This window comes from Ceratotherium simum, chromosome 10, assembly GCF_057802395.1.
Source record: "Ceratotherium simum simum isolate JZ-2026a chromosome 10, ASM5780239v1, whole genome shotgun sequence".
NCBI classification, from domain to species: Eukaryota; Metazoa; Chordata; class Mammalia; order Perissodactyla; family Rhinocerotidae; genus Ceratotherium; species Ceratotherium simum.
The window spans coordinates 4,286,973-4,299,822 of record NC_141909.1 but is presented as its reverse complement, the minus strand read 5'-3'; the positions used below and the strand labels follow the sequence as shown (position 1 = coordinate 4,299,822).

General features: G+C 42.5%; 1 protein-coding gene across 2 annotated transcripts in view; it reads left to right on the top strand.

Annotated features, from left to right (window-relative positions):
- Positions 1-12,850, top strand: part of MYO16 (myosin XVI) — a 550,785-nt gene that overhangs the window by 478,418 nt on the left and 59,517 nt on the right. For both annotated transcript variants that reach the window (XM_087435860.1, XM_087435859.1), the window contains exon 32: positions 4,391-5,497. In XM_087435860.1, the coding sequence (XP_087291986.1) occupies positions 4,391-5,497 (1,107 nt within the window). The remainder of the gene's footprint in view (positions 1-4,390; positions 5,498-12,850) is intronic.

The window sequence follows — 12,850 nt, the reverse complement described above, 5'->3', positions numbered from 1 at the left end:
ATCTCTATTTCTAGGTGGTCTCTCCACATGGTTTGTGCAGCATGGCAACCTCAGGGTAGCTGGAGAATCTTACATGGAGAATGAATGTGTCAAAGGCACATGCTCCAGGAAAAAGAACACCAGATGGACGCTGTGTTACCTTTTATGAGCCAGCCTTGGAAGTCATGCAGCATCACTCCCACCACAGTCTATCCGTCAGGCAGTCCCAAAGGCACATCCAAGTTTAGGAAGGAGAAATAGACTCCACCTCTTGATTGGATGGAAATACTGTTGTGGCCAATTTTTGAAAAATGCCATCTGTCTCAGTCCACATTCTGGGAAAAACAATCCACTTCCTTCCCACTAACAAGATACACTCACCCCTCCTCCAAACTCCCCAAAGCCTCATCCTATCATCACATCAGGCTCAGGCCCAAGCTCTAAATCTCATCATCTGAGTCAGATCCAGGTATCCTGGCTGCTCAGGTAAGGCTCCTTAGGTGGACAGCTCCTCAAGTATGTCCCTTTCTCTCTGAAGACAGGTTACCTATTCCGCACACAGACAACATACCCTGGAAGGACAGGTGTAGGATGCTCCTGTTTGAAATGGGAGAAGTCAGGTTTCATACAGCAGGCAGTAACACAGAGCAGTTCTGAACACACCTGGGCAAGTGTTGCTTGTGCCTTGATTAGGATTTAGTTCTGGTGCCTAGAAATGATTTTCCATGGCTTCTAGGTGCATGTTCTGGAATCCTGACTCACCTTTGAATTATAATTCCTAATCTACAAGAGGTGACATGTTTGGGGCTGGTAGTTTTCTCAGCCTGCTTCCTGCTCATAACATTTTTAGGCACCAAAGCCTCTTCATTTTGTACTGACTCTGCCCCTTTCAGTGCAAGCTGATACACTTCCTTTAAAAGCTTTGTGAGTTTCTTGTGAATCAATTTATAACCCACTCCATTAGTCAAAAGCCATATCCACAGATCTCTTTAATATAATCTCTTCTCTACTTTGGGCTTTCTGCAATATTTCTGTGGAGAAATACTCTTGATATTATTAGGAGTCTTGTGGTTTTGTTGCCTTGAAAGGGTCCATGAAGCACCACCTTAAATCTTACTGAAGTCTAAGTACAGGGTTTCATAGTCATGATCTTGGCTTCATCATTAGATAATGTTTTCCTGGAAATGCCCCCGATTCCATCTTGGCTTGGAAGTCATTTCTCAACTTGAGAATTATTTGCCATCTGGAGTCTAGCAGTGAGAAACCATTTCCTTTTCAAACCCAGAAAGTTCTGGCTTCTTTACAGTTAATAGTTCTTTCTTTAGCTTATCTCTTTACTCTCACATCTTACTATAGGCAGCTAGAAGAATCCAACAAGCAGCTATTACACTCTGCCTGAAAAATCTCCTTAGCTAGATCATCCAGTTCCTTAAGTGTATCTTCTATTTTCCACATTACTGCAGGTGACAGTGTTGCTAAACTTTCCACAATGGCAGAAAAAGGGCCATGTTTCCTCTAGTTTCCAACATCTTCCTCACTTTCCTTTAAACCTCACCAAGAGCTTTCTTGAAGATCACCTTATTTCTGCTAACAGCCTCTTCAAGACTCCTCCAATTTCCCAAAGTCACTGCCACACTTTCAAAGTTTTTTGTAGGAGCACTCTATTTCCAGGTACCAATATCTGTATGAGCTGTCTATTGCTATACAACAAACCTCTCCAAAATTTTGTGGCTTATAATAACAATGATGATTTTATCATTATCTCTCTCTTACGTTCTAGTAGTTGGCTGGGCTCTAGTTGGCTGTGCTACACCCTTCTCATGCAGGCTCTCACACAGCTGTAGTCAGAGAGTGGCTGGAGCTGGAATCATCTGAAGACTCAGTTCACTACGTTTCTGGTGTCTGAGCTGGGAAAACCCAGACAGCTGAAGGCTGGAGCAGATGGGATCCCCTGTCATCTCTCTCACCTCTGTGTGGCCCCTCCACATGTTCTCCACAGCCTGGCTGCTTCAGGGTAAACAGAACTCTCCCGTAGAGATCAGGGCCACCAAGACGTGTCCCAAGACAGTGAGAGCCAGGCAAAAGCTGTACTGCCTATGATCCAGCCTCAGAAGGTAGGCGGCATCCGCTTTGCCATATTTTTTTCACTGGAAGCAGTCTCAGAGACCCTCCCAGTTTCCAGGTTCTGGAAGAGCATGTGGGACTGAAAATATTGTTGAAGCCAGTTTTGGAAAATACAATCTGCCACAAATCCTTTAAATTATTCAAATCTTCAGAACATCTCTATAATACTAATGTTAAAAATTTGTTTGGTTCATTAACTTTTTTTTTTTTTAATTTTTATTTATTTATTTTTCCCCCCAAAGCCCCAGTAGATAGTTGCATGTCATAGTTGCACAGCCTTCCAGTTGCTGTATGTGGGACACAGCCTCAGCACGGCCGGAGAAGCGGTGCGTCAGTGCGCACCCTGGATCGAACCCGGGCCGCCAGCAGCAGGGCGCGCGCACCCAACCGCCAAGCCACAGGGCCGGCCCTGGTTCATTAACTTTTTAGGAGAAGCTTATGAGCGGCTGTGTTTCAGCACCTGGAAAGCCTTTGGAATAATGCTTATTAATTACAGACTTGTGCATTTTTGGTATTTTCTATTCTTAAAAGTTGGCTGCTTTTGGGAACCCTGTATAATACTGGCTTACAAAGATGCCCATTGAGTTAGAAAATTAACTTTGTTCTTTTCCATTCTCATTTGGATGTCTCCCGTTTGTTTCACGTTTACAATCGTCCAGAATCTGAGCTGAGCACTTTGCATACAACATCTATTTCATTCCCCGAGATAATCACTGACGTCACCATTTTCTGCACGACTGTACTGAAGCTGAGTGAGATCTGACCAAGATTTCTTTTAAAATTACAATTTGCACCCCTGCCACTCCCACAAACACACACACACAATTCTGTGACCCCTCCTTGTGGTCTGTTGTTCCTGATCCTCATCACATGTATCACTTTGAAACATGCCCTAGAATTTACTCATTTGTTTTATTTACTTTTTTTTATTGTCTGACACTCCCCACTAGGGCAGAGGAAGGTATACAGAGAAATACATTTTCTTAGTGTTCACAAACGTGTCTCAGTGAAGACTGGTTGACTGCACTACTAAATGAATGGTTGAATGAATGAATGAATGAATGGTCATGCTAAAATCTGAATCCAAGTCTATCTGGCTCCACAGCCTCAATTTTAACCATTAGACTTCATTGTCTCCCCAAAACTGGGAACAGACACTGCTGTCATATATGCAGCCATAGTGAGACAAAAACCTGGCTACCTTAGTTAACCCAGGAACTCAACAAATTTAGATGTGTTTATATCAAGAATTCCTACAGATTAGTAAAATGCCAAATTAGTAAAATAGGTCAAGATTTTTGAGAAGTTTAGATATTTCAGTAAAACTATGCAATTTTCTAAAACTAACATCTCAGTTTCCAGAGAAATTATTTTTTAATAAAAACACTATTACAATTTACAGTAAAAATATATTAGAAAAAGACGTCTTTTGGAATTTCTTTCTTTTAAACCTAACCTTTAATAATTGTTTTAGAGTCATATTTAAGTAGTTTTTTCTCCCTCTTTCAAAACTAGTTCTTACTAATATTATATTTGTTTTTCTAAATATCTCCCTTTTTTCAATTTAAGAGCTTTCCACTTAAGAAGTTCTTAGTGAAATGTTACACTCTTGATTTCCCTGTTAAATACATGTTTCTGTTAAGGATCCAAATATACTGATTAATTGTAAAACTCACCCTTAGCATCATTTTAACAAAGTTCTTTAAAAAAAAAAATCTCTCTATGCATGGAGGTGCTTTTGTTGATATTTTGTTTTGTTCATTTTATATTATCTTAATAATCAAGCTTATGCATTTCCTACAGGAAGCATGCATATGCCACAAATTAGCTAACCTGCTTGCTCTCCCTAGCTTTCTGTTTTCTCCTTTGTAAAAGCCTGGGATCAGTTCAGCAAATACACACTTCACACCTGTGTCAGGCCCCAAGCGTGCAAGTCTAAGAGTTTCCTGCAGCTGATCTGAAGCGCCCCCTCCCGCTGCATGGCCAGGCCCTTCCCCTCTGCAGGTGTCTGAAAACCCTGGGCCACCTCGCTGTCCCCTTTACGTCTTCCTTAAGTGCTGGAAGTTGTCCTCCAGCTCCTAGATCAAAGCTCGTTTTCTTGTTGGCAGACCTGTGAAGTGTAGGGTGGGCCGGGATCCTGGAGGGCGGGGGGATGCAGGCCTGGTCCTCGCCGTGGGGACGCGCAGGAGCCGCGCGGGGAAGGGCCGCCCGAGCCCGCCGGTCCTCGTGGCTGTGCGGCCCTGGGGTCTCGCTAACACCTCCCATCACTTCTTTGTGCCCTCCTCAGTTCTCACGCGGCCCCGACCGCACAGTGATGACTACAGCACCGTGAAAAAGGTTCCTCCTCGAAAGCCAAAACGAAGCCCCACCACCAAGCTCAGCGGCTCCTCGGAGGAGATCTCGGGCGGCCGGCCGGGGGCGGCGGGGGTCGCGGGCGCGCGGCGCAGAGCCGGCCCGCAGCGCGCCCCGGGGACCGTGCCGGGGGTCCCCGCGCGCCCCGCGCCCCAGGCCGAGGCCGAGCCCGTCTACATTGAGATGCTGGGCCGCGCCGGCAGCCCCGAGCAGGCCGAGGCCGTGTACGAGGAGATGAAGTACTTCGTGCCCCCCGAGGACGGCGGCGCGGGGGTGGGCGCCTCGGCGTCCGCGTCGCCCCCTCTGCTGGGTGACGGTCGGAACCCCATCTCCCTGGAGGACGGCGACGGGAGCGGCCAGGCGCCCGGGCCCTGCAAGGACGCGTGCGACATTCCCGCGCCCTTCCCCAACCTGCTCCCTCACCGGCCCCCGCTCCTGGTGTTCCCGCCCACCCCGGTCACCTGCTCCCCCGCGTCCGACGAGTCGCCCCTGACGCCCCTGGAGGTGAAAAAGCTGCCCGTCCTGGAAACCAACCTCAAGTACCCTGTGCAGTCCGAGGGCTCGAGCCCTCTGTCTCCGCAGTATTCCAAAAACCAAAAAGGGGACGGAGACAGGCCCGCGTCCCCCGGCCTCCCGGTATTTAACGGGGCCCACAAGGTCTCTCCGCCGCCCACGCCCCCGCCCGCGCCCCCGGCCGCCGCCCCCCGGCCGCCCGCACACTTCACCTTCCCGCCAGAGCCCGGCGCGCCCACCGCGGGGAAAGGGGCGGCCAACCCAGATCTGCCCAAGGGGCAGCAGAAGCCCAACTCTGCTCCAGCCGGGGGGCCGTGCAGCTCTTTCTCCAAGGTTCCTTACTCCCCCGGGAAGGCAGCTAGAGCCGACCATAGGAAGGCCAACTCCAACTCCTCCTCTCCAGTCCCCTACAGCCCCCCAAACTCCAGACCAATCGGCAGCCCTCTGGACGAGCTAACCAGTCTCTTTAACTCGGGAAGGAGCGTGCTCCGGAAGTCGGCGGTGGGGAGAAGAATCAGGGAACCGGAAGGTAAGCAGAATCGACACTTATGCCCCTTCTGCACATTGAGATAGACAGATAGATACGTAGATAGATGGAGAGAGACGTAGATGGTTGGATGGATGGATGGATGGATGGATGGATAGATAGGTAAGTGGATAGGTAGATGGATGGGTAGATGGATGGATAGTTGGATGGATAGATGGATGGATAGTTGGATGGATAATTGGATAGATATGTAGGTGAAGGAAGGAAGGAAGAAAGGAAGGAAGGAAGGAAGGAAAGATAGATGGATAGATAGAGCAATCGATCACTGGATGGACGTAGACGTATACACATATAACTATGTATAATTAAAATAATGTTTGAGGTGATTGTAGTGGTCATTCAGAGGCGATAACTTAAAATAAAATCTTATGCAACCAATGTGGCCAAGTGGATAAGAATATTTCCATTTTGCAGATAAAGGCTTATGATATAAAAATGCATAGCACTAAAACTGGGTTTAATAAATTCTTATGACAATAAGTCATAAGATAGAGCAAGATTTAATTTTAGCTACTGATTTCTTTTTCCTAATAATACTTCCTTAGAACATGAAATGGTATTTTTGTAGCATTGCGTTGTGATTCCTATTTGATTTACAGTTCACCATTAAGCCCTGAGTGTTCTTCTGTCTTGCTGTCCATCTCACTTCCACTCCTGGTATCTAGGAAGATTACCTATTCAGTTACCACCTTACACTTATTACCACTCACCTTTATATTGTTTTGAATAAATGGTTTTTCTTCTGTCCCTACACCACCCAAGGAACCTTGTAACTCTGTTCTGTTCTATTTGTGTCTCCTCATTGAGCAACTCAGCCTAAGGCACGGTTTGCAGTTAGTCCACTCAAGTGAGCTCAGCCTGAGGCTGCTGCAGCCAGAGACTGTTGCCTGTATAAAAATGTATGTATTTCTGTGTCCCTATAGAAGCAGAAAGCAGCAAGCAAAAAAATCCTCATTAAGAATTTTTACTAATCTCTTGTAAGTAGCTAACCACATGCTGTTTCGTTCAGATGAGGTCGCCTTTGTGCCAAAGGTGCTATTTTGGCAGATTCTCTTAATAATCACAAAGAATACAGTCATCTTCCATAAAGGATTTTAAGGCTTTTCTACTAAACCAAGATATTTCCCAATGTTCTGTATTTGGGGGAAGAATTACACTAATATAAATCATCCTCTCTTTAAGGACATTGTAACTGGTCCCTTCAGTCATGATGTCATTAACCTGAGGTAGATGGCAACTATTAACATCTTCACTGTACAGAGACAGGAAACTTCAAGAGGTTAAATACCTTCCTTAGGGGCAGGTGGTAGGACTGGCAATAAAATTTTCACGTGTAATATAACATTTTATGTACTCATTAACCTGCTCTTTCTCCTAAAGAAAATACATAAATACGTTAGCTGTCATCTTTTGATTAGGAGAATTACTTTAGGTACAAAAACTCTAGAAAATCTAGAAAGCCATCTGAATAAGTGAAAAGTAGGTCAAGACGAAGAACACTTAGCAAGTGAATGAATAACCTACTCCCTATTTATTCTTCAGACAAATAAGCTAATTATTTGTTTAGCTAACAATGTCTTCTTAATTTAATAAATGAAATTGTGCTTGTAAGTAGGAGAATGTTTGAATTTCACAAGTCATATGTTTCATTCAAAGAAACAAAGCAGAATCTAAGAGAAAAGCATTAAATGAACAAATTAATATTTGCTGTTAGAACTCGAAGTTTATTAAAACCTCATAAACTTCATTTTACTATAGATGGGAATTGGGTGAGTTCTTCCTAGCTGTATTCAAGAAAGTGAAGGAAATGAATTTCTGGACAGGCCTCATCATTTGGAAATCCCTAAGTCTAGGATTCAGAGCATCCTGAGAATTACAGTGAGGCCTCCAGGCATGGTGCAGGAATTTGCTAATTATATTTCCCTATGGTGGCCTTAACCAGGACCATTTGAAAACACATATCAAAACCTCAAGTATTACCTTGTTAATTCAACTCTAAAATTATAAAACTTCTATTTTGCTACTGTGGGCTTTTACAAAACACTTTTTAATTTGAAAAGATTGGTTTGAGCCACTTATGACTTTCTCATAAATACATGAATTGGCAACTTATGCCCCAACATAGTAGCTGTAATAACAGAAAACTTAGCAATATGAGACCAGGTCATCCCCACACACCAGATGCCAGGAGTTCTGACTCTGCAGTTGAGAACTGTGTGACTCTTGATGGTCTCTGACGTGGGAAATAAGTTTACAAGAGTGAACGACATGTTCTCATGGGATCACACGGGTTACTCTTTTAGAATGTAATGCGGGCTAAAGATAAGATGAGAAAGGAAAAGGAGTCTTCACGCTGGAGCTCAGCACTGGAGCTGCTTACATGATTACTAAGGTTTACACAGTTTGATCCTGAAGCCAATAATCCATTTCCTTCTGAATGAATTAAATGACTGTTATTAACGATTTATTATAATCTTGAGACTTCTTCCTTTTAACTTGAAAAATTTTCTGCTTTACCTTCTTTGTATTTAAAGATATTCCTATTTTCGCTTGAAATAGCTTTCTTACCAAATAATCCAGAGGGTGGCCAATTCACCCTCAAGGCTCCTAAATTAATTACAGATCATTTCTTGTACGGTTGTGATGTGGGGAAATCGTACTGCAAATTTTGCAGAAGGGCGCAAAATATTCCCCTCGCTTGTTTGGAAAGTGACCTTGAGGAGATTAAACTGCTCATTATTACCCTGCTGTAGGTATTTCCAGTTAAAATATAAAGTACGGTGAGGTGTGCATAAGAAATGAGGTCCTTTGGCGTGTAATTACCCCATCACTATTCCATAGTGATACATATATATAAAATGCTACATAGATGTAGCATTTTATAAATATTACATTCCTCAAAACAGTTCATTTTCTGTAGACTCTTGGATATTCAATTTGTGGCATAAAAGCTACACAAATTCTCCGAGTCTGGGATGCACGTGTAGGCCAAATGTGCTCATGCAGATGATGGATGTGACTGCAGCCTGAGAGGAGTAACATTAGCAGCAAGTAACTTACTAAGTGCTTGCTATGCCCCAGGCATTGTTTTAATCATCTGTTTAATTCTCACAAGACTAAAAGGTATCTGCTACTATTATCCCCATTTTACAGATGGGAAAGCCAAGACACAGAGAGGTTAATCGACTTACTCAAAGTCACCCTGCTCATGAGAGACAGAGAATGGCTTGAATGCAGTAATTCTGTCACCAGAGGGACACCTACACAATGGTGCCTAGGACAGGAAGGAAAAAAACCAAAGAGGAGAAAGTTTTAAAAATTCATATTTGCTCACCTGAGCTGCAACAAGTAAGAGTCATACAGTTTGGTTGGAGAAAACTGTTCCATAATCTCAAAAATGCCAAACGTACTTTACAGATCATAGGAATATATATATAATTTTGGAATACCAAATGGAGGCCACTTGATCCTTAAAATTAAGAATGACTAAGTGTTTAATTGTCTATGCCTTTCTAGATACAGTTATCCCATTCATTCACAAAATGTTTTTTATCTGATGTTATAATATGACTAATATTATTGTGCTGATTATTTCTAGTTGCTTAGTTTCAAAATTTTGAGACCTAACTCCAATGAAAGGGGAGATTCATTGGCTTGTTTAGGCCACTAGGGTGCTCCATTGCTCCAAATGACATCACAGCGTCTGGTTGAGTTTACCTAGAACATGAAATAAAATGAGCATGTTATTCTTCATTCATTGAAAAAGATCAGAATGATAGGACATTGACAAAAATGCAGTACACCTCAGAAATCTGAAGAAGAAAGTGGAGGAGAGCAGGCTGAATTAAGGAAAAGTCTGATTTTCAGAATATTTTTACAAAAAATTGTTTCATTATTTTCTGCTACTCTGCATCCTTAGTTTATAAGATATAAATAGATACTTAAAAATGATATCAACAAAAATAATGTACAATATTTCTTTCCATATAGTAGGGATTTATTAAATACTTATTTGATGGAAAACCTACCTAAAAAAAATCAGTTTGATGTATATATATATTTGATAGATTTAGCCCTTGTGGCATTTGTACTTAATAAGAACCACTTTAAGCCAAATGGAAATTACTGTTAATTATAAATATTTTATTTGATTGCATAAACATTCTAAATAAGAATATTTTGAGTTTTTAAATCAGCATGTTATATAAATTAATTTTTACAATATGATATTTTTATTACATGAGGCCATTTGTTTAAAAAAATTCTTTTTAAGGTTGGCCTTATGGAAAATTTCAAACATATACAAAAGTAGAGAGAATAGATTAATGAACTCTCTCCATGGCCAATCCTATTTTGTCTGCTCTCCCTCCCAGTGTCCTCCTCCACCATTGGATTATTTTGAAGTATATCCCCATGTCAAATCAATTTATTAGTAAATATTTATAAATATTCTGTTATAGAAGTCCTTTAGAAGAAATAAAATATTTATTCTTAAGTTGCTTTTATTAGTACAAATCAGTCCATCCATTTCAGCCTTCACCAACATGAGACTGCTGCTCATGACAGGAGCCTGCTTCTGGAAATCAGGGCATCATTTTTCATGATATAAGCAAAATAATTCTCAGGGGTTAGCATTCCACCAGAACAACACTGGCCTGCAAGATCTTGCACATGGGCTTTGAGGACAGCCCCTGACCTGGGTGGCTGGTGGAACAACTGCTTCTACTACAAAAAGAGGTGTGAATGTCTAAATATTACATCCAAAGAGAACTAATTATGAAAGATAAACATTCCAAAAGACATACAATTGCATTTTAAGTCAATATGTTACAAGGTTTAAACACTTCTATGCCAAATTAAGTACAGTTACTTATACATTGTTTAGTAACAAGAAGAATGCTTTAACATCACTGCAATATCATGGAATTACTGGCAGAAATCTGTGATTTACTCAAGGACAGTGTTTGTAAATCGCCCTCCTCTGCTCCTTGTGTTGGAAACAGAAGTTTCGACACTATCTTTGTTTAATCTCTGACGCATTCTAATGAGGTTGCAGGATCAGAAATTGGTCTGCTTTATGCAAATCTCAACATGACATGCCATAGGCTTCTTGCCTATATGCAGGCTCATTAGTACTTTATCCTGTGCAGAGCTGTTAATCTTTCTCACTCCCCACACACACACACACGCTTTCTCTCTGTGGTGATTTATTTGTAGGGGGTGGTGGCCTGAGGCTCCATGAAAATTATAAAGGGTGTGGACAGAACAAGCACATAGTTTACTGATGTGTTGCTGTCTGCATTCCTGCCTCACAGAAAAGTCTCCCTCCTGTGAAAGTAAGGCATTCCTCTGCATTCTGGAACCATTTTGAATCCACACTAAATTTCTCTCATTTTCCAAATGAGTAAGTCCTTTGGGAAGACAAGCTTAACATCCCCAGAGAAGCAAGTTTCCCATTTATCACTAAGTGGATATTGGGCAAGGACAAGCTGTGTAAAGTTTTTTCCCTTGCCATGCCAATGACCCCGAGCTTTGACATAAGGAGACTATTTCTCTCTGGAGAAAAGGATTTTTTTTACCAAGTTCTTGGTCATTCTGCGGTAACAGAGAGTATCTGTGTTTAGAACTTGCAGCCATACGTTGCAGTGTTTCTAATTCCCTAAATGTCCAATGGAAATAATCCTTAGTTCATCTCCACTTAGAAATAAGCTTTCAATGTTAATAAATTGATCAGTAGCCAAGCTTACCTATGTTAAGAGCATAAAGCTCTTTGTCTTCTATATTAATTGGACACTTTTAAAAAATGCCTAATATTTGTTGTGAATGTTTGGGACATTTTGCTCACAATTGGTGCAGCACCTTCTCTCTGCCTAAGAATTCACCCAGGGAAATTGTGCAACCAGGGACCTGTAAACTGGACTTGCATTAACTTGTAGGGCTGACTCCCATATAGTCATCCAATAAGCATTTGCTTAATGTAAGCACAGGGCTCGCTCCTGGGAATCAAAAAAGAAAGAACGAACTCTGAGGTTGCCCCTGCCCTCTCGCAGACAGTGTAGGAGGCAGACAGGGCCACCCAATTCCAATGAATGAAATTCTAAGAGAGGAGAGAGGCTTTAGCCTGGAATCATACACCGTTGGTGGAGCCATAACTGAGCTTTAAGTGGCACTTGAACCCCAGGGGTATGCGTGGACCTCGTTGCGGAGAGAGGCTTCGTAGACTGTCAGGTTCTCACAAAATGTCAGTGACTTGGGAAAAGCGAAGGGACTGCAACAAGATGTGCACACTGCAACAAGATGTGCACACTGCAGCGAGGTGTGCACACTGCAACGAGATGGTATGGGTAGTGGCCCAGAAAAGGAGTGAGTTACTGCACAGAGTCTAGGAGAGCTTCCCGCTGGGCTGACTGGCAGGTGAGCAGGAAGAGTGGCAGAGGAGGACGCGTGGAGGGAGGTCCCAGGTGCAGAGGTAGGAGGATGGGCGTGGCAGCCAGAAGAAGCAATGTGTGGTAAGACACGCAAGTTCAGGGTACCTGGTCCTTTTAGAATAACGCCTTTAATGTTGAAGGAAAAGGAAAGAGAACAGAAGGCACTACTTGGCTTGCATGGAATGAGAGCAGGATAAGCTTTCCACCTGGAAGCTTCATGACAGGGCCCTGAATCATCTCCATTGTTTCTCTTCGTCACGCAGGATGAGGGAAGCAGGTGTTAGCATCCCCATTTGCTAATGAGCAATCTGAGACTTTGAGGGATTAAAAGATTTTCTTATAATCACAGAAACTAATCAGTCCCAGAGTCAGGAATCAAACACATCCCCTTTCTCCCAAACCCCAGATTCTCTCGTATGCCATTCTCTGTCTCCAAAAACAATTAAAATTTTAAAATGATACAAAGTCCCTGTCTCAGAGAGTAATTCTTTTCTGAAGTTAAATATAAACTCGTTACCAGGAAAAGATATGGGAAAAAGGTATAGCTAAAGCTTTATTCCTGTGCCGTAAATGTTCCTGAGGGACATCCATGCGTTCTTTTTAAGCTGAGAGGATAGTCCTTTTGTGCCTCTCCACCTGTTCCTCCTCTTGTCCTCACCTTCTCTACAAAACCCTTCTGCTCACCTGTCCCACAATGTGTCTTCTCTAATGACAGGGACCCACAGCACACAGGTGGGGCCAGGATAACTCCTCACATTCAAAACAGTGTGGCCTCATTTTCGATCTTCCTTTACTTTGTCTTTTCTAAGGTTTTCTTGGGAACTGAGTTCCTAATTACTGATAAACACACACTGAAGTTGTATTCACTTGCAAATTGCTCATTTTTCCTTAAGGAAGCAGTTACTTC